General features: G+C 34.9%; 2 protein-coding genes across 4 annotated transcripts in view; both read left to right on the forward strand.

Moving 5' to 3' along the window:
- Positions 1–24,825, forward strand: part of LOC148949147 (transmembrane protein 62-like) — a 194,378-nt gene that overhangs the window by 27,415 nt on the left and 142,138 nt on the right. The window contains exon 1 of one of the 3 annotated variants that reach the window (XM_089092847.1): positions 20,425–20,537. The exons of 1 other annotated variant lie outside the window; for it this stretch is intronic. The gene's annotated coding sequence lies outside the window, so the exon portion shown is untranslated. Of the gene's footprint in view, positions 1–20,424; positions 20,538–20,640; positions 20,686–24,825 lie in introns of those variants that run through there. One more of the 3 variants, XM_089092846.1, reaches the window with a different exon arrangement.
- LOC148949148 (serine/threonine-protein kinase pim-2-like) lies at positions 1,660–2,983 on the forward strand. The gene has a single exon (XM_089092849.1). The coding sequence runs from the start codon at positions 1,660–1,662 to the stop codon at positions 2,851–2,853; it is 1,194 nt and encodes a 397-aa protein (XP_088948975.1). The 3' UTR covers positions 2,854–2,983.

Consider the following 24,825-nt stretch of genomic DNA (forward strand, 5'->3'; position numbering starts at 1 on the left):
CTTTTGCCAGATACTATTTAGCCTCCCAACCACTGTTGACCCTTTGGCTATTCAATATGCAAGCTATTCTGTGATTTAATCATCCCTCGACAGTGGGGGCCCAAGACCGAATCGAAGGCGATTTGTCGTGCAAGTCGTGACTTAGTTTTTTGGAAAAATAGTTTCGAACTTTTTAAAAAAAAAAAACTTTCAGAGCTAGGACACTTAATCTCTGACAGAGGATAAAAAAATGATTCAAAAAGCTAATGCACAAAAAAGAAGCAACTTCTCGGGAATCGTTCGCAAAAAAATCTCAATATTTGGCTAAAAGAACCTTACGCCTGAGGAAAAAATTCTTTTAAATGTTTTCACATTTAAAACTTTAAGAAATCAAAATTAATTAAGGTTTTAAGGAATAAATATCAGCATATGTATATTAAACTGACAATGCACATTTTTTTATTCAGTAAGTTCATTTGAATTTTTTTCAGTAAAGCACAATTTATATTCTGGCTTTTAGAAAGCATAGGGTTTAGAACCCTACTCAGATTAATTTCTGCTCGTTTTGAGTTTGACTTATTTTAATTTCTGTTTGCTTTGGGTTTTATTTATTTATTGATACTAATTTGTGGTAGTTGTATGTTTGGTAGATTATTTGATTCTATTTCTGTTCATTTTTGGTTTAATGGAGTGCTTTACTTTTTTTTGAAAAACTTATTTTGTGCAGAACGTTTTTTTGATTAATTCAAAAAAGAACAACCTTGAATTCAATCTGAATAAATAAATTAATGAAAATGGTCCCTATGTACCAAGCCCGTGTCAACCGACGTTCTTAACTTCTTTACCCCCATAAAACTTTTATCACTTAACATAACATCAACCCATTCCTCCTTTTAAATTACCTGGAAAATTTCCCTGCTTAATCTCTTACAAAACTCGTAAAATCATCTTCTCCACCCCTGCATACTGAACAAAAATAAGGGCCTGCTTTCGACTCACTCTTCCGAAATGCTTTATCTTATCATCAAGTCGTAAAATAAAATTCTCTCGTCGATATTATCCGCCTTAATTTCTCTTTGTTAAGCCTTGCCTTAAAATAAAATTCTATCCCCCAATGATTTGTTTTCTTGTGACAAGAATATGAACACTTATTTTTGGTTCTAATCGATGGGCCTCCAGACTCTTATTACAGTCAAGGCTTTGCCTACCTATATTTTGTCGATTTTATGTTTTCACAGTAATTACTGTAGATAACTAATTTGACTTCAGACCTCATTCAATGATTGTTAAAGTCGTTGGGTTAAATTCATTCGACCAAACACACAGAAGAGATTTTTCTTTTATCTGTTTACGTTTTTAGCTTTAACATCCAAATTTTTTAGGTATCCAATAGTTATTTCTTTAATTTCTTTATTTTTTGGGGATTAGATCTCAATAGGAAAATTTTTGACAAGGGGCCCTAGTAAGTATGAGTTTTCTTTTGGAGAGAATGGCCCTCATTTTTCCATGACGTCATACAGGTTCAACTGGCATGATACTGATGTCATCACCAGACCATTTGTATAGTCGTGGTATTAAAACGGCATGACGTGTGGTCGTATGACGTCATTTAGGCATTATATACGTGTGCCTAGACTCATATCACCTCATTAGTGCAAGTTTTGAAGAGCTAAATCAAGTATGTCACTCATTAAGAAAAAAGTAGTCAGTCGGTTTCATAACCAGTATATTTTGACGGATACTGTTCTAGGAGAAGGTGCTCAAGGAAAGGTTTTTGTTGCGAAAAGACGACACGACTATAAGAAAGTAGCTGCAAAATTTATTAAGGATAAATCCCCTTACCTCAAAAAGCTAAAAAAGGGGGAATTTGTGCCAGACGAAGTTTACTTCTTAGACAAAGTGAAGTATATCGACGGATGTCTAAAAATGGTTGATTATTTTGTGGAGAGAGAGGGATGCTGGATTATAACGGAATATAACGAGACGTCAATGACTCTACGTGAATGTATTGAAGAATATGGAAGCCTAGATGAATCCACAGCTGCGTACGTTTTCACACAATTAGTCTGTGCAGTCTTAAACATGGAAAATGCTGGAATTGCCTATAAAGATTTAAAGTGCGACAATGTTCTGGTGGATGATTCATACACTGTTACGATAATTGACTTTGGTTCTGCTACGTCATTGGATGACCTAAATTATTTCTACAGTGAGGGATACGTTCCTCCCGAAGTTGAAGAAGATTTGTTGAATTATATGTTTGATACAGTAACATCTTGGTCGCTTGGAATAATTCTCGGATCAATCCTGATTGGGGCAGAACCATTTGAATTGAGTCTACGGTCTTACAACGTTAAAAAGGTGATATTTAGAAGGATGAAAAAGTTAAGATTTTCGAAATTGGCGTGGGAGTTAGTATGCAGTTGTTTGGAAGTGAAAACTGACAAGCGGCCAGAAATAAGAGAAATCATACACAGACATCCATGGTTCCATGATTATGTATCTAATTTTCCTAGAATCGAAAACAAAGAAGAAAACGCGAAAGAGTTCATCCCAATGAACATCAAACAACAGAAAATAAACCCAGTTTGTGACTGTTCACATCTAAAAAGATTATGGAAGAATCAAGAACTTTTAGTGAGTACAAATTTGACAAAACTCCTCACAATTGCAGGAGCTAAGCCTTGGAGGCAAAAATATACCAAGAACGCCAACATTTGGCAGGCAATAAGGCAATGCAGCTCAACCCTTGACAAATTGAGAGTTTACCAAAACAGTAGTTGTATAAGTAGTATGAATGGAGGAATCGCATCAAGTCTGGGAAAACAATTGGATCGCGCCAATTACTTATGTCAATTCTGGACGACCCTTTAAATCTTATCATGTCGAGAAATGAATCCAAGCGTCCTAAAATTTATATTCTGCTATGTTTGATATATTTTGTTCTTTGGAAGTTAAGTTATATACTAAATAAAATTTACATATATTTCTTAATATTAGACACACTTTTGTTATTTTATGTAAGTTACGCAAATTCAGGGGCATTGTTTGGTTAAGATTATCAAATTTTAGGGGAAAAAATGGGATAATCTTTTCTCAAACTTACGAGATTGTTTACAAAAAAAATAAATTTTTGTTTATTTTTGCACTAAAATTTGGTACTTACTTTTGCAGTCGAAATAAAGTAAAAAAAAAAGAAATAAAGAAATAGGATAACTTCCAACATGCATTTGGGAGTGCAGATTGTCATACATTTCCCCCTTTTCCTCCATCTTATCACACTTGTATTTTGGTTTGTTTTATGAAACTTTCTGGGATTGGTTCAAATATAAAGCTCAGAAGAGCTCTGAAAGTTTCACTTAACAAGTGTACCTTACTCTCTTTGCCATATTAAAAAAAGAGCTGAGAAACCTGTTAGATAGATAGATAAAGTTTTATTTTGACCAAAATTTTCTTCCCACTGCCAAATTTCTTTGGTATAGTCGCATTAAAAAGCAAATACATAAAAACACTAATCAATCCTTCTGATTTTCGTTATACATTTTTACAAAAGTAGGTATAAAACTTGTCGCTAACCGCTGATGAGCACAGCATACCGGGTGAAGTTTCTCGACAAGCACTGCAACCCTGTGCGGGATTTGTTTTTTTGTGAATTGAGGGGGGGGGGGGTAAAGGGTTTTGTGGATTGGGTGGATCAGAGATTTTCTTCCGAAATCCACACAGAGTTTCTCTTCTGTTTTCAGAGTTTGGATTTTAAACTTTGTCAGCAGCTCTTCATACGACATTTCTGCCTGCTTCAATACTATCATTACAGCTCTTTTCTGAACTCTTTCGAGCCTGGCGCTTTGCTCAGCCGTCAGTCCAAAATACTATACAGAAGCTGCATATTCCAGAATTGGGCGAATAAACATGTAAATATTCTGAGGAGGTGATCTGGAGGGGTGCCATGTTTCGACATAAGCTTGAGCACCTGCAGCCCAGCATTACCCCTTTTTACTAGAATAGATGTATTTGCTTCCCATTTTAAATCACTGGTAATAATAATTCCCAAGAGTTTAATCATCCTGACTTCAAGAGTATCAGAGATATTTGGTAGAATTTTAGGTTCAGAAGAATTTAAAAAATAATTTTAAAACTAAAAATTAAAAAATAATTTCTGTTCGTTTTAAGTTTTAATGTTGTTCCTTACTTTCAGTTAAAAAACTTAAAAAGGGCACTAGAACTTTTAATTTCCCTTCGAATAAGCCCTCCCACGATATTCTAGGACCACTGGGTCGATACGATCACCCCTGGGGAAAAAAAAAACAAAAACAAAAAAAAAAAACAAATAAACACGCATCCGTGATCTTTCTTCTGGCAAAAAATGCAAAATTCCACATTTTTGTAGATAGGAGCTTGAAACCTCTGCAGTAGGTTTCTCTGATACGCTGAATATGATGCTGTGATTTTCATTATGGCTCTATAGCTTTTAGTGTGTCTTTCCTCCTTTTTTCGAAAATAAGACAAATATTCTCAGGCGCGGAACTTTTGATAGATAGGACTAAACTTGATGAAACTTATATATTTGAAATCAGCATTAAAATTTGATTCTTTTGATGTATATATTGGTATCAAAATTTCGTTTTCTAGAGTTTCGGTTACCATTGAGCTAGGTCGCTCCTTACTTACAGTTCGTTACCACGAACGGTTTGAAACAGTTTTACCGCTTTTGCAAGTTCTTAGTTGGTTTACGTATTAGGATGTAAAACATGTATATTGGAAAAAAAATATAATGCGATATAAATTTTAGTGCTGCTCACATCAGAATTGAGGAGTTCTAGGGGCGTTGTGGTCTCATCGAAGCTACCCTGTATTCGCTGGATTGCCTCTCTAAATTTCTAGGAATACCATCAACTTCTTTTGTGTGGGTTTGTTTGCCTAGGCTGATTGCTATTAATAATTGCGCGAAATCTTTACCCCTTTTTTATGCCATACTCGGCTTAGCGTCTGCATATTTATTTTGCAGATAATACAACTAATTAACTATGGTTGCACCAAAGTAACTCTATTTGTGTTGTGTTGTACCACTCTTGTGCTGTACGAAAATTTGTGTTGTACCACTCTTTGTTATGTTTGATATTTGTTTTTTCTGTGGAAATTAAGTTATGTACTAAATACAATTCACATACATTTATTAATATTAGACATACCTTTATTATCTAATGTAGGTTACGCAAATTCAGGGGCATAATTTTGCTAAGATTATCAAATTTTAGAGAAAAGCAAAATTGGGATAATATTTTCTCAAACTTACGAGATTGTTAAAAAAAATAAACATGTTATTATTTTTGCTCTAAAATTTGTACTTGTTTTTGCACTCGATATAAGGTCAAGAAATAAGAAAACTGCCAACATGCATTTGGTAGTGCACATTATAATGCATTTCTATCTTCCACCCCATCTTGTCACACTTGTACTTTTGTTTGTTTTATGAAACTTTCTGGGATTGGTTCAAATATTAAACCCAGAAGATCTCTGAAAGTTTCACTTAACTAACGTACCTTACTCTCTTTGCCATATTAAAAAAAGAAGCCAAGAAACCTGTTGCTTACCATAAGTGTTGGCAGTTGGCATAGACTTTCTGAATAGCGACCGGTCTTCCATTCATTCCTTCCCCTGACTCAATCATAGATGGTCATTGGATGTCAAAAGAGAGTTCATTTGATCTTAAATTAAAAGCTCTAGTGTCTTTCTTAAGGGCAAATAATCCAGAAAATGGTCTATCAGGGCGACGTGATAAGTGCTTCACCAAATTATGAAAATAGACCATACAAAACAGAGACTTGGTAGATACATCTTAATAGTAAAAAGGTGGACTTGTTACAACTTTGATTGAACAATCAAAGTAAGGCTCTTAGCCCCGCCATTTTCCCTTTACCCTCTAACTTTCCCTTTACACACACTTTGACCCTTTAATCCGTGGCCGCCCATATTAATTTTCCCTATTTTTCTAGATTCAGCTTGCTGTTTATGTATCAGGGGTCAGTTGGGTAACATAAGCAGCATCCCAAGAACGACTGAGGCTATTAAATTGAAATTTTCAAGGCTACTACTATTACTACTTCTGCTCTTACAATTTAACTAAATTAAAAGAGTGTAAGTGTATCCAGGTTGTCAAAGAGCATAGACATAATTTTTTGAATGGTGTTAAGTTTCATTTTTCAGGTCAAATAGGGGAGGTATGAAAGTAAATTAAACAATACTATTTCTATCAAGATTTTCAAAGGGTGTATGTTGTTAAAAATTGTTGAAAAAGATGCTCCAACTTGCAAATAGCAAGCCAAACTATGGGTTCTTATAGAAAAAAGAAGAAAATATATAAAATATTTTCTTTTCCCGCGAAAAAGACTTTGTCAATAAGAAACGAACCAAGTTTAAAAGCTTTTTCTATAAGACATGTGTTTCAAAGAAAAAGTAAAGAACATTAAATTCAAAAATTAGCTGAAATAAAATTAAATAATCTACCAAGGGTAAAACTAACACAAATCACCATCAATAGATGAATGAAACCCGAAACGAACAGAAATTACAATAGATTACCGAGTTGAACTCAAAAGCAGAAATGAACATGGGTAGGGCTTACAACCCCCATACCTTCTCAAGGCCAGAACATAATTTGTACTTTACTGAAAAAAATACGAATGAATGTGTATTGTCAGTTTAATATACATATGTTGATATTTATCCTCTTAAGTCTTAATAATTTTTAGTTTATTAAAGTTAAAAAGTAGACAAATTTTAAATGTATGTTTTTGAGTAAATTGCAAATTATTTTCCGGCCTTGAGAAGGTATGGGGGTTGTCAGCCCTCATCATGTTGAATTCTGCTTTTTTTTTGTTTGACTAGGTTATTTATTGTAATTTCTGTTCGTTTTAGAGTTCATTTATTTATTGATTTTTCGTAGTTCTATGCTTGGTAAATTATGTTATTTCTGCTAATTTTTGGTTTAATGAAGCTCTTTACTTTTCTTCGAAAAACTTATTTTGTGGAAAAGGAGTTTTAGATTAATGAATAGAAAGATTCGTGTTCAGTTGCTCGTCAATCAAAGTTAAGCGAAACAAAACTGAAGATAATAATTAAGCCCAAGTTTAAGAAATATGAAGCTTCAAAATAATGTTATATTTAAAAATATGGTAATCTTAGTGCAAAACTATTTCTGAACTTAACACTATAATTATAAAATGTTTACTTTTGTACAGAAAAACTACATTCCAGTTGCAATCCCCTAGTTGCCTTGATATACCCCTAGGCTACATACATGAGTTGCTTTGTAAATAGAAAAAAAATTAGTAAACTTTTGGACGTAACCTACGGGGGAAGGGGGCAGTGGCATCATTGTTGGGAAGGGCGGTTACCCCCCTAATAATTTGAAGGAAAAATTATTATATAGCCTATGCCGCTTGACTCTCCGGATGGAAAACCCTTTCCCCTCAATAAAAATGCTGGAGCTCCGCCGCTGGGGGGGGGCGGGAGGTTACTCCCTAGCAGCTCTGAGGAATATACTTGGACTAGTGGTGCAGTACAGGCACTCTGGAGCGACAGCTCCCATTTTATAGCGAAAATTAATAAAGTAGTTGTATTACCTGCAAAATAAATGTGCAAAGACGCTAAGCAGAGTATGGCACATAAAAGAAAAAGGGTCACAGATTTCACGCAATTATTAATAGCAATGAGCCGAGGCAAATAACCCCATACAAAAGAATATGATGGTATTCCTAAACATTTAGAGAGATATTCAACGAATACACGGTAGCCTCGATAAGACCATAACTAGACCTTCAACGTCCCCAAAACTTCTCGATTCTGATGTCGACAGCCCAAAAAATTCCAGAACATTATATTATTTTATTAATATACGTGTTTTACATCGTCATACGTAAATCAAGTAAGAAGTTGCAAAAGCGGTAAAACTTTTCAGTAAACTGCGAATGACGTTCTGATCTTTACAAGGCATAAGGGGCGTTATTCTTCCTCCTGTGTGTGGTAATGTCTGTTCGTTTTTTGGTTTCAGTTACTTATTGATAGTGATTAATGCTGTACGCTTGAATTTTTGTTTGACTTTATTTCTGATCGTCTTTGGTTTAATGTAGCTCTATAATTTTCTTTGAAAAACTATTTCTGTGAAGAAAGGTTTTTTTATTGATTTTACAGCAATTCGAACTTAATACGAACAGAATTGATTGTGAGTAAGTAAATTAAACCCAAAACGAACAGAAATTATAAACTATAATCAAGGACATGCCCAGGATTTTTTTCAGGGATTGGGGGTATTTTTTTTCAAAAACGCAAAAAAAAAAGTTCTTATCTGCTTACTGCTACAGTTTACGGTCGGACAAAATCTCGGAGGGGGGGGGTCAATCTTGGTAACCCCTATCATCTGGACAAGGCCTATAATCAAAGCAAAAGTCTGTTGGTCCTCTTTTTGGCCACTTTTTAGTGAAGCTAATTTTTTTCCAAAACTTTGTCCCCTTGGTACAAGAGCTTTCAGATGTAAATTTCAATGTAATCGAAAATAATTTTTGACGTTTTTAAGTCTCATTATTTGGGGTCCTGTTTCCCCGACCTATTCTTTCGGCATGAGGGCTTCTTAAGCCCAGGAGCTTACGGGTGTAATTTCAACTTGTTCGGTGACAAATATTTTTAGCCGTTTTTGGGGAAGCTAATTTTTTTTTTTTTTTTTAGCTCTTTATTCACCCAATTCTGGGGAGCCCTTGCCAGTTCTTTAGTCCATTTCTGGGTGCCCTAGATCCCTTGCTCTCCCAGAAAAATTCTTAGTCTCCTTAGCCCTGGAAGCAATTATTAAAAGTTTTAAGCTAATTGGAAAAAATGTTTTGGTGGATCATTTTCATGCTCCTTATTAGGCGCGTCTGTAACCACAACTAAAAGCAAATTTTGGTCCATTATAGCGGGAACCAATTCCTATTTCTTAATTCTCCCTACGCACCAGGTTTTCAAGATAGCCCAAGGCCAATGGCCCAAGGGCTTCAAGATAAAAGTTTCAACCTGTTTGAAAAAACGCCCTTTTGTGGCCCATGCTCCCGAACTAAAATCGTCTCCCTTGGACCCCGGTTCTTACGACTGTAAGGTTCAAACTGATCAGAGACGACAAATTTTTTACCCAATTCCTAGTCACCATTCACCAAGCCAAATTCATCCAAGCCAAATTGTGTGGCCCTTTTTGTCCAGGCTACGGTCCTTGAAAGTTTTAAGCCAATAAATGACAATTTTAATCCGCAATTTTGAGAAGGTGTGCCCCCAAGTTAATTTCTTTTTTATAGCCTACAGTAAGGTCTATTTGGTCCAAGAATTTATGGCCTCAAGTCTCGAGCTATTCAGAAAGAAACAATTTTGTTGGCCTTTTTATGCCCCTTTTTCGGCCCCCAAAATAAAATTGGTTTGTGCTATAAGGTGCCTTTGGTGGAGGCACTAACGGTTTTAAGGTTTGAGTCACTCAGAAACAAAAGTTACTGACCGTTTTTTGGCTTCATTATCAGGCAAAGCAAAATTTTCTTTGAAGTTTTTATTTCCATTATGGTCACCTTGGCCCAAAGGCTTAAATATATAAACTTAAGATTATTGAAAAACAGTTTATTGGACCTTTTTTCAACACAAATTCGAAGGGTTTGTGCTTCCCCTGACATTCTTTTTTAACATAGGGTTTTCTTGGGCCAGAGGCTTATGGTTAAAAGTTTTTAACTAATCGGTGGACCAAAGACCAAGTTCTCCTTGGTCCTAGGAACCATCCCAAAAATTTTCGAGTCTATTGAAGATACAAAATCAATTATAGTCCCTTTTTCACTCTAAGAACTACCTGTAAACAATTGGCAATTAGCAAAATTTGCAAAATTGGAACAGTCACAAACTGGGTTTCTTTTCTGTTGTTTGATGTTCATTGGGTTCAACTCCTTCGCCTTTTCTTCTTTGTTTTCGATTCTATTTTCTTCTGGAAAATAAGATACGTAATCATGGAACCATGGATGTCTGTGGATGATTTCTCTTATTTCTGGCCGCTTGTCAGTTTTCACTTCCAAACAACTGCATACTAACTCCCATGTAAATTTCGAAAATCTGAACTTTTTCATTCTTCTAAATATCACTGCACCACTAGTCCAAGTATATTCCTCAGAGGGAAGAGCTGCTAGGGAGTAACCTCCCCTCCCAGGGGCGTAGCTCCAGAATTTTTATTCAGGGGAAAGAGGCTTCTATCCGGAAAGTCAAGCGGTATTGGCTATATAATAATTTATTTAGAAATTCCTAATTTATTTAGATATTGAATTTCCAAAGAATAAAATATGCCAAACATAACATAGAGTGGTAGAATGTAAAATTTAGAACGCTTGGATTCAATTCCTGACATAATATGATTTAAAGGGTCGTCCAGAATGTACATAGGTAATTTGTGCGATCCACTTGTTTTTGCAGACTTGATGCGAGTCCTTAAGTTCTTGATTCTTCCATAAATTTTTTAGATATGAACAGTCACAAACTGGATTTCTTTTCTGTTGTTTGATGTTCTTTTCTGTTGTTTCAGAGTTGAACCACATTGCCTGACATAATATGATTTAAAGGGTCGTCCAGAATGTACATAGGTAATTTGTGCGATCCACTTATTTTTGCAGACTTGATGCGAGTCCTTCATTCATTTTTCTTATACAATAAGTGTTTTGGTACACTCTCAATTTGTCAAGAGTTGAACCACATTGCCGTATTTCCTGCCAAATGCTGGTGTTATTGGTATATTTTTGCCTCCAACGCCTAGCTCCTGCAATTGTGAGCAGTTTTGTCAAATTTGTACTAACTAAAATTTCTTGATTCTTCCATAACATTTTTAGATGTGAACTATTACAAACTGGGTTTCTTTTCTGTTGTTTGATGTTCATTGGGTTCAAGTCCTTCGCCTTTTCTTCTTTTTTTTTCGATTATATTTTCTTCTTGAAAATAAGATACGTAATCATGGAACCATGGATATCTGTGGATGATTTCTCTTATTTCTGGCCGCTTGTCAGTTTTCATTTCCAAACAACTGCATACTAACTCCCTCGCCAATTTCGAAAATCTGAGCTTTTTTCATTCTTCTAAATATCACCGCACCACTAGTCCAAGTATATTCCTCAGAGTGAAGAGCTGCTAGGGAGTAACCCCCCCCCCCAGGGGCGTAGCTCCAGAATTTTTATTGAGGGGAAAGAGGCTTCTGTCTGGATTGTCAAGCGACATAGGCTATATAATAATTTATTTACAAATTCCTAATTTATTTAGATATTAAATATCCAAAGAATAAAATATATTATCTATATATTATATATATATATATATAATAATATATATATATATATATATATATATATATATATATATATATATATATATATATATATATATATATATATATATATATATATATATATATATATATATATATATATATATATATATATATATATATATATATATATATATATATATATATATATATATATATATATATAATATATATATATATATATATATATATATATATATATATATATATATATATATATATAGACTATTAGTCGAAGTTAAGCCTAGATAATTATTTTGCCCAAAAATGCATTTTCTCTCGTGAGCACAAATGAGATAAAACAAACATATGAGGAAGACGAAAGCTCATTCTCCTTCCGATTACTTTCGACCAATAAAAAGGGCAATAGCCCTCTCAATTTACAATTGAAAGAGCCCTTTTTGAAGCTTTTACGACAACGCTTTCTATAAAAACTAGGGCATAACTTACAACCTTAGCCCTGAGGGCTGTGAGGGGGTTGTGATACTCAAAGACTTAGTTTTCAGACCCTTCAACTTTATTCACTACAAAATGGCTATATCAAAATTTTGATTAGAAGTATTTGGGGAAAAGATGGGCGTGGGGAGGGGGGGCTTTCACCCTCCGATCGCTTTTGATTATTAATAAGGGCACTAGTTCTCTCAATTCCCAATCGAATGAGCCCTTTTTGAAGTTTCTACGACAACGCTGGCAAAGACCTAATCTCCAAAACTTTCAACTACATTGAACAAAATGTCTATCTCAAAATTTGATTGGTATGTGTTTGGGGAAATAGTGGGCTAGAGAAGGTGGTTAGTTGCCCTCCAATCACTTTTGACTATTAAAAAGGGCACTAGCCCTTTCAATTTTCAATCGAATGAGCCCTTTTTGAAGTTTCTACGACAATGCTTCCTATAAAAAATCTTATATGCCCCAGGGAATAACTTACAACCCTTGTCCCGAGGGCTGTAGGGGGAGTTTCATTCTGAGCAACATTATTCCCTGACTTTTCAACAACGTTGAAAAAAATAACACTCTCGGAATTTTGAATAGATATTCTTAGAGAAACAATGGGTGAAGAAAGGGTGCAAGTTTTCCTCCAATACCTTTTGACTATTAAAAAGAGTACTTGCCCTTTCAATTTCCAATTGAATGAGCCCTTTTCGAAGTTTCTATGACAACGCTCTCTACAAAAACCTTATGTGCCCCCAAGGCATAACTTACAATCCTTGCCCTGAGGGGTGCGGGGGGTTTATCATCCTCAAAGACATTTTATCCAGAACATTCAACTACGTTGAGAAAAATGGCTATCTCAAAATGTTGATTGGATCTGTTTGGAGAAATGGTGTGCGTGAGAGGGGGGTTAGTTGCCCTCCAATCAGTTTTGACTAGCCTCTTAAAACGGCGCTAGCCCTTTCAATTTCCAATTGAATGAGTTCTTTTTGAAGTTTCTGCAACAACATTTTCTATAAAAAATACCTTATATGCCCCCAGGGCATAACTTAAAACCCTTGCCCTGAGGGGTTTGGGGGGGGGGGGGAGTGTCCTGCTCAAAGACATAATTTCCAGAATTTTCAGCTTCGTTGAACGAAATGTCTATCTAAAAATTTTGATTGGATGTGTTTGGGGAAATGATGGACGTGGAAGGGGTGTTAGTTGTCTTCTAATCACTTTCGACTATTAAAAAGAGCACTAGCCATTTCAATTTCCAATCAAATGAGCTTTTTTTGAAGTTTCTACGACGAAGTGTTCTATAAAAAAAACATATGCCCCCAGGGCATAACTTACAACCCTTGCCGTAAGGGCTCTGAGGGGGTTGTCATCCTCTAAGGTCTAATTTTCCGCATTTTCAACGACGTTGAACAAAATGGCTACCTCAAAATTTTGACTGGATGTGTTTGGGGAAATGGTGAGCGTAAGAGGGGGGTTAGTTGCCCTCCAATTACTTTCAATTATTAAAAAGGGCACTAGTCCTTTGAATTTCCAATCGAATGAGCCCTTTTTGAAGTACTTACGACAACGCTGTCTATAAAAAAAAGCTTATATGCCCCCACGGCATAACTTACAACCCTTGCCCTGATGACTGTAGGGGGAGTGTCCTGTTCAAAGATTTAATTTCCACAACTTTCAGCTACGTTGAACAAAATGGCTATCTCAAAATTTTGATTGGATGTGTTTTGGGAAATGGTGGGCGTGAGAGGGGGACTAGTTGCCCTCCAATCACTTTCGACTATTAAAGAGAGCACAAGCCACTCCAATTTTCATTTGAATGAGCCCTTTTCGAAGTTTCTACGACAACTTCTTCGATACGAAGTGCCCTGCTCTAAACGAAAAAAAATAATAAATAATACATTGTGCCAACATCGTTCTTGTATGCCACCAGGGCATAACTTAAAACGCTTGCCCTGAGGGTTGTGGGGGGTTGTCAGCCTCAAAGACATAATTTCCATCTGGAAATCAGCTACTTTGAACAAAATGGCTATCTAAAAATTTTGATCGGATGTGTTTGGGGAAATGGTGGGCTTGGAAGGGGTGTTAGTTGCCCTCTAATCACTTTTGACTATTAAAAAGGGCAAAATCCCTTCCAATTTCCAATCGAATGAGCCCTTTTCGAAGTTTCTACGACAACTCCTTCGATACGAAGTGCCCTGGTCTAAACAAAAAAAAAATAGTAATAATTAATACATTGTGCCAACATCGTTCTTTAATTAGGCAGCGCTATTGTGCTGCCTATGATAATAGCTTTGATACAAAAGTCCAAATTGCTATATTCCCAAACTTAATTTATTAAAAATTACGAATTTAGAGAATGGTGCATAAAAATCAGTTGTGAAATGATTGTCCTGGCTTGTGTTTTAAATTGCAGATAAAGATATTGCCAAACATAATATATGCATACGGGTACCATTAGGTAGTAACAGGAGTAATTTTTAGAATACTCTCCATCTAAGAACGAATCAAGAGAAACAAAGGAATGATTCGAGCTTTTAATAAAGAGGAAATGGATAGATTTTGAATTTCTATTTCAAATTTGGAAATCTTATTCAAACGGAAATGAAAAATTAAAAAAAAACATTTAAGAAAACAAAATGCAAAAAAAAGAGAAAAGGTCCACATTTAAACATAACCTTTCTATTAGGAATTGCTGGATAAGCAAATTTTTCAGATCTGGAATCCAGTGTTTTTTGTTTTTTTTTTCATATGGGGTTTTAATTTTTAGTTCTTAATTTCTGTATTACTTTTGTTTGTCTTATATTACTTACTATCTAATTTTCCAGAAGAATATAGAATCGAAATCAAAGAAGAAAAGGCGAAGGAGTTGAACCGAATAAATATCAAACAATCTTTTTTTAATTTATATTTTTATTTATTTTGTAACATTTCTTTGTTAGAAACATATTTGAATTACAACCTTTCTTCAATATTCTAATCTGTTTTCTTTTTCAAAAGTTAGACCTAGTTTTTTCATTGTTTTTCAATTATTTTGTTGAATTTGTTAATTAGAGAAATATTAAATTGCAACCTCTCTTCAATATTCTTATCAGTTTTCTATCTTGTTCCTCAGAAAGAAAACAGTACTGCTACGTTCTGCTACGTCATTGGACGACCTAAATTATTTCTATAGTGTTGGATACGTTCCTGCTGAGGTAGAAGACGATTCGGTGAATTATATGTTTGATGCAGTAACATCTTGGTCTCTTTGATTAATTCTGGGATCAATCCTGATTGGGGCAGAACCTTTGAATTTGGTCTAAGGTCTTGCGACGTTAAGAAGGTGATATTCACAAGAATGAAAAAGTTCAGATTTTCGAAATTGGCGTGGGATTTAGTGTGCTGTTGTTTGGAAGTGAAAACTGACAAGCGGCCAGAAATATGAGAAATCATCCACTGACATCCCTGGTTCCAAGAATATAGAATCGAGGTGAAAGAAGACAAGCTGAAGGAGTTGAACCCCATGAACATCAAACAGCAGAAAAGAAACTCACTTTGTGATTGTTCACAACTAAAAATGCTATGGAAGAATCAAGAACTTTTGATGAGTACAAATTTGACCAAACTACTCACAATTGCAGGAGCTAAGCACTCGAGGCAAAAATATGTCCAGAACACCATCAAGTCAAGAGGAATCGCATCGTCTGCGAAAACAAGTGGATCGCACTAATTATATATGTGCATTCTGGACGATCGTTTAAACCATATCATGTCAGGAATTCAATCCAAGCGGGCGAAAATTTGTGTTGTACCACTCTTTGTTGTTTGATATTTGTTTTTTCTGTGGAAATTAAGTTATGTCCAAATTAAAATTCACATATTTATTAATATTAGACATACCTTTATTATCTAATTTAGGTTACGCAAATTCAGGGGCATAGTTTTGCTAAGATTATCAAATTTTAGAGAAAAGCAAAATTGGGATAATATTTTCTCAAACTTACGAGATTGTGAAAAAAAAACATGTTATTATTTTTGCTCTAAAATTTTTACTTATTTTTGCACTCGATATAAGGTCAAGAAATAAGAAAACTGCCAACATGCATTTGGTAGTGCACATTGTAATGCATTTCTATTTTCCACCTCATCTTATCACACTTGTCTTTTTGTTTGTTTTATGAAACTTTCTGGGATTGGTTCAAATATTAAACCCAGAAGATCTCTGAAAGTTTCACTTAACTAACGTACCTTACTCTCTTTGCCATATTAAAAAAAGAAGCCAAGAAACCTGTTGCTTACCATAAGTGTTGGCAGTTGGCATAGACTTTCTGAATAGCGACGTGTCTTCCATTCATTCCTTCCCCTGACTCAATCATAGATGGTCATTGGATGTCAAAAGAGAGTTCATTTGATCTTAAATTAAAAGCTCTAGTGGCTTTCTTAAGGGCAAATAACAATCAAAAGGTAATCTGCATCCCTTCAACATTCTATTTGCCCCGGGCGACCCCCGGCCCCATATGCTAACAGATCAAAATTTCAAGATAACAGTTTGAATCAGAGCAGTCAAATGATCCAGAAAATGGTCTTTGAGGGTGACGTGATAAGTGTATCCCCAAATTATGAAAATAGACCATACAAAACAGAGACTTGGTAGATACATCTTAATAGTAAAAAGGTGGACTTGTTACAACTTTGATTGAACAACCAAAGTAAGGCTCTTAGCCCCGCCATTTTCCCTTTACCCCCAAACTTTCCCTTTACACACATTTTGACCCTTTAATCCGTGGCCACTCATGTTTTAATTTTCCCTATTTTTCTAGTTTGAGCTTGCTGTTTATATATCAGGGGTCAGTTGGGTAACATAAGCAGCATCCCAAGAACGACTGAGGTTATTAAGTTGAAACTTTCAGATACTACTATTACTACTTCTGCTCTTACAATTTAACTAAATTAAAAGAGTGTAAGTGTATCCAGGTTGTCAAAGAGCATAGACATAATTTTTGGAATGGTGTTAAGTTTCATTTTTCAGGTCAAATAGGGGAGGTATGAAAGTAAATTAAACAATACTATTTCTATCAAGATTTTCAAAGGGTGTATGTTGTTAAAAATTGTTGAAAAAGATGCTCCAACTTGCAAATAGCAAGCCAAACTATGGGTTCTTACAGAAAAAAAGAAGAAAATATATAAAATATTTTCTTTTACCACGAAAAAGACTTTCAATAAGAAACAAACCAAGTTTAAAAGCTTTTTCTATAAGACATGTGTTTCAAAGAAAAAGTAAAGAACATTAAATTCAAAAATTAGCAGAAATAAAATCAAATAATCTACCAAGGGTAAAACTAACACAAATCACCATCAATAAATAAATGAAACCCGAAGCGAACAGAGATTACAATTGATTACCGAGTCAAACTCAAAAGCAGAAATGAACATGAGTAGGGCTGACAACCCCCATACCTTCTCAAGGCCAGAACATAATTTGTACTTTACTGAAAAAAATACGAATGAATGTGTATTGTCAGTTTAATATACGTATGCTGATATTTATCCTCTTAATTCTTAATAATTTTTAGTTTATTAAAGGTAAAAAGTAGACAAATTTTAAATGTATGTTTTTGAGTAAATTGCAAATTATTTTCCGGCCTTGAGAAGGTATGGGGGTTGTCAGCCCTCATCATGTTAAATTCTGCTTTATTTTTGTTTGACTAGGCTATTTATTGTAATTTCTGTTCGTTTTAGATTTCATTTATTTATTGATTTTTCGTAGTTTTATGCTTGGTAGATTATGTTATTTCTGCTCATTTTTGGTTTAATGAAGTTCTTTACTTTTCTTCGAAAAACTTATTTTGTGGAAAAGGTGTTTTAGATTAATGAATAGAAAGATTGATTCGTGTTCAGTTGCTCGTCAATCAAAGTTAAGCGAAACAAAACTGAAGATAATAATTAAGCCCAAGTTTAAGAAAAATTAAGCTTCAAAATAATTTTATATTTGAAAATATGGTAATGTTAGTGCAAAACTATTTCTGAACTTAACACTATAATTATAAAAAACGTACTTTTGTACAGAAAAACTACATTCCAGTCTCAACCCCCTAGTTGCCTGGATGTACCCCTAGGCTACATCCATGAGTTGCTTTGTAAATAGAAAAAAGATTAGTAAACTTTTGGACCTGGCCTACGGGGGAAGGGGGGCAGTGGCGTCATTGTGGGGGAATGGCAGTTACCTTCCCCCCCCCCAATAATTTGCAGGAAAAATTATTATATAGCCTATGCCGCTTGACTTTCCGGATGGAAAACCCTTTCCCCTCAATAAAAATGCTGGAGCTACGCCCCTGGGGGGGGGGGCTACTCCCTAGCTGCTCTTCCCTCTGAGGAATATACTTGGACTAGTGGTGCAGCACAGGCACTCTGGAGCGACAACTCCCATTTTATAGCGAAAATTAGTAAAGTAGTTGTATTACCTGCAAAATAAATGTGCAAAGACGCTAAGCAGAGTATGGCACAAAAAAGAAAAAGGGTCACAGATTTCACGCAATTATTAATAGCAATGAGCCTGGACAAACAACCCCATACAAAAGAATTTGATGGTATTTCTAAACATTTAGAGAGATATTGAACGAATACAGGGTAGCCTCGATAAGACCATAACTAGATCGTCAACATCCCCGAAACTTTTCGATTCTGAAAATTTCAGAACATTATATTATTTTACTAATATACGTATTTTACATCGTCATACATAAATCAAGCAAGAACTTGCAAAAGCGGTAAAACTGTTTTCAGTAAACTGCGAATGACGTTCTGATCTTTATAGGGCATAAGGGGCGCTAGCCTTGCTCCTGTGTGTGGTAATGTGTGTTCGTTTTTTGGTTTCAGTTACTTATTGATAGTGATTAATGCTGTACGCTTGAATTTTTGTTTGATTTTATTTCTGATCGTCTTTGGTTTAATGTAGCTCTATAATTTTCTTTGAAAAACTATTTCTGTGAAGAAAGGTTTTTTTATTGATTTTACAACAATTCGAACTTGATACGAACAGAATTGATTGTGAGTAAGTAAATTAAACCCAAAACGAACAGAAATTATAAACTATAATCAAGGACATGCCCAGGATTTTTTTTTCAGGGTTTGGGGGTATTTTTTTTTTCACCAACGCAACAAAAATGTTCTTATATGCTTATTGCTACATTTTACGGTTGGACAAAATTTCGGGGGGGGGGGGAGGGGGAGGGGTCAATCCTGGAAACCCCTATCATCTGGACAAGGCCTATAATCAAAGCAAAAGTCTGTTGGTTATCTTTTTGATCACTTTTTAGTCAAACTAATTTTTTCCAAAACTTTATGTGCCCTTGGTCCAAGAGCTTTCAGATATAAATTTCAATGTAATCTAAAATAATTTTTTGACGTTTTTAAGTCTCATTATTTGGGGTCCTGTTTACCCGACCTATTCTATCGGCATGAGGGCTTCTTAAGCCCAGAAGCTTACGGGTGTAATTTCAACTTGTTTGGTGACAAATATTTTTAGCCGTTTTTGGGGAAGCTATTTTTTTTTTTTTTTGCTCTTTATTCACCCACTTCTGGGGAACCCATGCCACCATTCCCTTTTTTTGTTACATTAAGTTTCCGTTACCAAATGGACTTACTACTGTGCGTTTCAAACTGGTAGGGAACAACAAGTTCTTTAGTCCATTTCTGGGTGCCCTAGATCCCTCGCTCTCCCAGAAAAATTCCTAGTCTCCTTAGCCCTGGAAGCAAATATTAAAAGTTTTAAGCTAATTGGAAAAAATGTTTTGGTGGATCAGGATCCGCAATTTTGAGAAGGTGTGCCCCCAAGTTAAGTTCTTTTTTATAGCCTACAGTAAGGTCTATTTCGTCCAAGAATTTATGGCCTCAAGTCTCAAGCTATTCAGAAAGAAACAATTTTGTTGGCCTTTTTTATGCCCCTTTTTCGGCCCCAAAAATAAAATTGGTTTGTGCTATAAGGTGCCTTTGGTGGAGGCACTAACGGTTTTAAGGTTCGAGTCACTCAGAAACAAAAGTTACTGACCGTTTTTTGGCTTTATTATCAGGCAAAGCAAAATTTTCTTTGAAGTTTTTATTTCTATTATGGTCACCTTGGCCCAAAGGCTTAAATATATAAATTTGATATTATTAGAAAAACAGTTTATTGGACCTTTTTTCAACACAAATTCGAAGGGTTCGTGCTTCCCCTGACATTCTTTTTTAACGTAGGGTTTTCTTGGGCCAGAGGCTTATGGTTAAAAGTTTCTAACTAATCGGAGGACCAAAGAAAAAGTTCTTCTTGGTCCAAGTAACCATCCCAAAAATTTTCGATTCTGTTGAAGATCCAAAATCAATTATAGTCCCTTTTTCACTCTACGAACTACCTGTAAACAATTGTCAATTAGCAAAATTTACTGGCCTTGCCCCAGGAGCTGTGGTGGTCTTGTTACTCCATGAGGCATATGTGTTAGACCTTTCGTTGATTCCAAACAAAATGGCTAATTCAGAGTTCAACAATTCAACGATGAGCGTGCTTTCTGAGCTGAGCGTCCCATTTTGAAACCAAATCAGGCATCACTAGCAAAACAAAGGCGATTTAATTGATATGTTCGATGACAAGTAATTCAAAATCTTACAGAGCACAGGTGTTCACACTACGAGCTACACTCAAAGGGAGCTTTGATTTTGTAATATTTTTTCAATGCAGGAGTAACAATGCCTACACAAAGCAAATCAGGCTCTAATTTGCTCAGAAATATTACTTAATGAGAAATAAACGTAATAGGTAAAACAAACATCATTTGTTAATAGCGATTGTAGTGCTAACTAGAAATTCTTAAAATGATCTTTCCTGCATAGAAATATTTTAATAATCAAAATCTATAGGAAAATAAACCGAAATTGTCTGGAATTAGGTAATTCTCTGAATAAAGGTAATTCTTCTGATAAATAGCCTGGTAATTTTCTAAATGGGTTAGGCCAATGGGTGAATTTGTACATATTCATATAATTTAACTTGGAAGAAAGTGAATAGATAACTTGGATTAGGAAAATAATATTTACCATTCCTGAATCAGCTACAAATGGCAATTTTTCTGGTAAAATTCTAGTTTAGCTACTTTTTGCTAATTTGGAAAGGGGGTAGGCTAGGAAAATAAAGCTTATAGTGATGAATCCAGGATTAAAAACATATCTTAGGAAGGTATTGCCAAACTTCCATGTTAACCCTCTTCTGATTTCTAGTCTTAAAAATGTGCCTACATCACAGGTCTATAGGCTACCAATTAAAACTTTGACAAAACAACATTTTACCTAAATTTTCAGTTACCAGTTTCTTTTTCTCTGGTTTCAGTTCTAAAAATGCAATTGCTATTGTTTTGAGTAGAATTTTAAGCCATATTGATCAGTTTTTTTTCTTTCTAAATTTAGCTTAGGACATGTATATGTGAATCTTTAAAACCTCATAAATTGGGATTAAACAAAGTTCTGAAGCTGAAAACAGTTTTGTTGTGCTTTATTTAAGCAGACAATCTATTTTGCAAGGTTTCAATTTTATAACACAAAGATTGTTAAAGGTCATCAAAGGTCAGCCTTCTAGAAGAAGAAGGATTAGCAATAGGTAGGCCTACTTCAAAATACCTTCCCAGGACATACTTTAGTCTGTAGAACCATCCATGAAAGTTTCATTTTCCTAACCTAACCCCTTTCCAAGATAGCAAAAAGTAACCAAACTAGAATTTTACCAGAAAAATTGCCATTTGTAGCTGATTCAGGAATGGTAAATATTATTTTCATATGTCTTAATAGTTAAAAGTTACTCTGAAATCCAGTTTGATGGAATTTTTAAAAGCAGCCTAAAACTTCTCAAAAATTAAATCACATCAAAACTGATGTCATTTTTAGGGGCTTCTGGATCTTTTGAAAATTTCAGCAAATTTGTTTTCATAATGACATTTTACTATTAAGACTAATGGAAATAATGATTATCATTTCAGGATCAGCTACAAATGGCAATTTTTTATCACTAGCCAGTTTTTTGGAATTGTTTTTCTAAATTTTTTGTTCTTATGGGCTCTATTGAGTCATTTTATCCCTTTAAGGGCTTGTAATGCAATTTACACTATAAGCAGTTAATGAATTATCAAAGAATATAAAAAGATCAAGTGGTGTATTCACTTTCACTTTAGCTAAATTATGTTGAAAACTGCATACTTATCAAATTGTCATGGTAAAAGCCCTTTAAACTGTTATTAACTACAACTTTTCTGTATATTATGAAGTAAGAATTGCCCTGTGTCTAAAGCCCTTTTAATTTAATGAATCCTCCAGGACAAGGGGGCATAGTAAGAAATTGTCCTGGAAGAGGGCAGATACCAGAGTCAGCAACCACCACTTCTCTAATATAGTTATTGAATATTGGAACAATCTTCCTGATACTGCTGTCATGGCTCCCTCCTTTTATGCCTTTAAGATTGCTGTTGACAAGAGTTGATCCATTCAAACTATGGAAGACAGAATGGGATGCAATTGAGTCAATCAGTCCCTGTCATCACTGAAAAAACTGCAAATGAATTTACTGAAAAAAATTAAATGAAAAAAATGTGCATTGTCTGTTTAATACACACATGCTGATACTTATTCCTTAAAATCTCAATTAATTTTTGATTTCTTAATGTTATAAAAGTGGAAACATTGAGAAGAATTTTTTTCAGTAAAGTACAAATTATGTTCTGGTACAAATTATGCTTTTTAGAAAGCATAGGGTTTAGAACCCTACTTAGATTAATGTCTGCTCGTTTTGAGTTTGATTTATTTGAATTTCTGTTTGCTTTGGGTTTTACTTATTCATTGATTCTGATTTGTGGTATTTGTATACATAGTAAATAATTTGGTTTTGTTTTTGTTTATTTTTGGTTTAATTGATTTGATTACTTTATTTTTGAAAACTTGTTTGATGCAAAAAGTTTTTTTGATTAATTTATGTTTGTTTTATTTTGACTTTGTCTTTTTTAGGGAGAAATACTGAGCCTCTTCCAAAGTTAAACAACCATCCCTTCTATAAAAAGCTTAAATACCCCTGGGCATAACTTACAACCCTTGCCCCTAATCTCTGGATTTTGTTTCAACCCCAAAAGCCTTGTTATATGATATTTAGACTATTTTGAATAGAATGGCTATCTCAAAATCTCTATTAGATACATTTCAGGACAATACAACTTGTGTGTAGGGTGGAGGAGGCAGCTGCCCTCTGATCACTTTGACTCTTAAAGAGACCACTAGAGCATCTGATTACCAATCCAATGAGCCTCCTCCAAAGTTTATATGACCAATTTTTTTTTATAAAACCCTAAATGTTCCCAGGGCATAACTTACACCCCTTCCCCTTAGGGCTGGGGGGATTTGTTATACTCAAGTCATAATTTCCAGACCTTTCTGATGGACTGAACAAAATGGCTATATCAAAATTTGCTCTCTGATCACTTTCAACTTATAAAAAAGGCACTAGTCTCTCCATTTCCAATCGAATGAGTGCTTTTTGAAGTTTCTACAACAAAACTATCCACAAAAGCCTTATATGCCCCAAGGGGATCACTTACAGCCCTCGTCCTGAGGACTATAGAGGAGGATTGTCATCCTCAAAGATATAATTTGCAGACCCTACAACTCCATTGAACAAAATTGCCATATCAATATGTTGATTGGAAATGTTTGGGGAAATGATGGGCATGGGGGGGTGATTCTCCCTCCAATTACTTTGGACTATTAAAAAGGGCAATATCCCTCTCAATTTCCAACCAAAAGAACCCTTTAGTTTTATGACAACACTTTCTATAAAAAACATTATATGCCCCCAGGGCATGACTTACAACCTTAGCCCTGAGGGCTGTGAGGGGATTGTCATACTCAAAACATAATTTCCAGAACCTTCAATTACATTGAACAAAATGGCTATATCAAATTGTTGATCAGAATCACCTTTGACTATTAATAAGGGCACTAGCCCTCTCAATTCACAATTGAATGAGTCCTTTTTTAAGTTTCTATGACAATGCTGGCAAAGACCTAATCTCCAGAACTTTAGACTATGTTGAACAAAATGTCTATCTCACAATTTTGATTGGATGTGTTTTGGGAAATGGTGGGCATGAGAGGGGCATTAATTGCCCTCCAATCACTTCAACTATTAAAAAGGTTTGTACACTGGAATTTTTTTTTTATAGTAATGCTGACTGTAACATGTTTTATTTAAATTACATTTAAAAATGAACATGCCCAAAATAACCATGAGAGGGGGTTTGGTTGCCCTCCAATCACCTTTGACTATTAAAAATGGCACTAGCCCTTTGAATTCTCAATCGAAAGAGCCCTTTTTTAAGTTTCTACAACAAAGCTTTCAATAAAAACCTTATATGCGCCCAGGGTATAACTTACAACTTTAGCCTTGAGGGCTCTGGGGGAGGGTTTCATCCTCAAAAACCAAAATTCCAGAACTTTAAACTACGTTGAAAGAAATGGCTGTAGGAAAATTTCTATTCGATGTGTTAGGAGGACAGGTGGGCGTAAGTCTCGGGCTAATTACCCTTCAATCGCTTTCGACTTTTAAAAAAGGAATTAGCCCTCTCAATTTCCAATTGAATGAAACCCTTTTGAAGTTTTTACGACAACACTATCTATAAAAACCTTATATGCCCCCAGGGTATAACTTACAACCTTTGCATTGGGGGCTCTTGGGTTTTTGTCATCCTCAAATACATAATTTCCAGAACTTTCAGTTACTTTTGACTATTAAAAAGGGCACTAGCCCTTTCAATTTCCAATCAAATGTGCCCTTTTTGAAGTTTCTACAACAAAACTGTCTATAAAAACCTCATATGCCCCAAGGGCATAACTTACAACCCTTGCCTTTAGGGTTGTGGGGGGAGGGTTGTCATCCTCAAAGACGTAATTTCCAGAACTTTCAACTACGTTGAACAAAATGAATATCTCCAAAATTTGATTGAATGTGTTTGGGGAAATGGTGGGTGTGAGAGGGCGTTTAGTTGCCCTTCAATCAATTTTGACTATTATAAAGG

Source organism: Artemia sp. Qi Xiang Cuo, chromosome 8, assembly GCF_049724085.1.
Source record: "Artemia sp. Qi Xiang Cuo chromosome 8, ASM4972408v1, whole genome shotgun sequence".
NCBI lineage: Eukaryota > Metazoa > Arthropoda > Branchiopoda > Anostraca > Artemiidae > Artemia > Artemia sp. Qi Xiang Cuo.

Bases quoted from the DNA above. Each gene is read 5' to 3' on its own strand.
- LOC148949148 (XM_089092849.1), top strand. From the start codon at position 1,660: ATGTCACTCATTAAGAAAAAAGTAGTCAGTCGGTTTCATAACCAGTAT.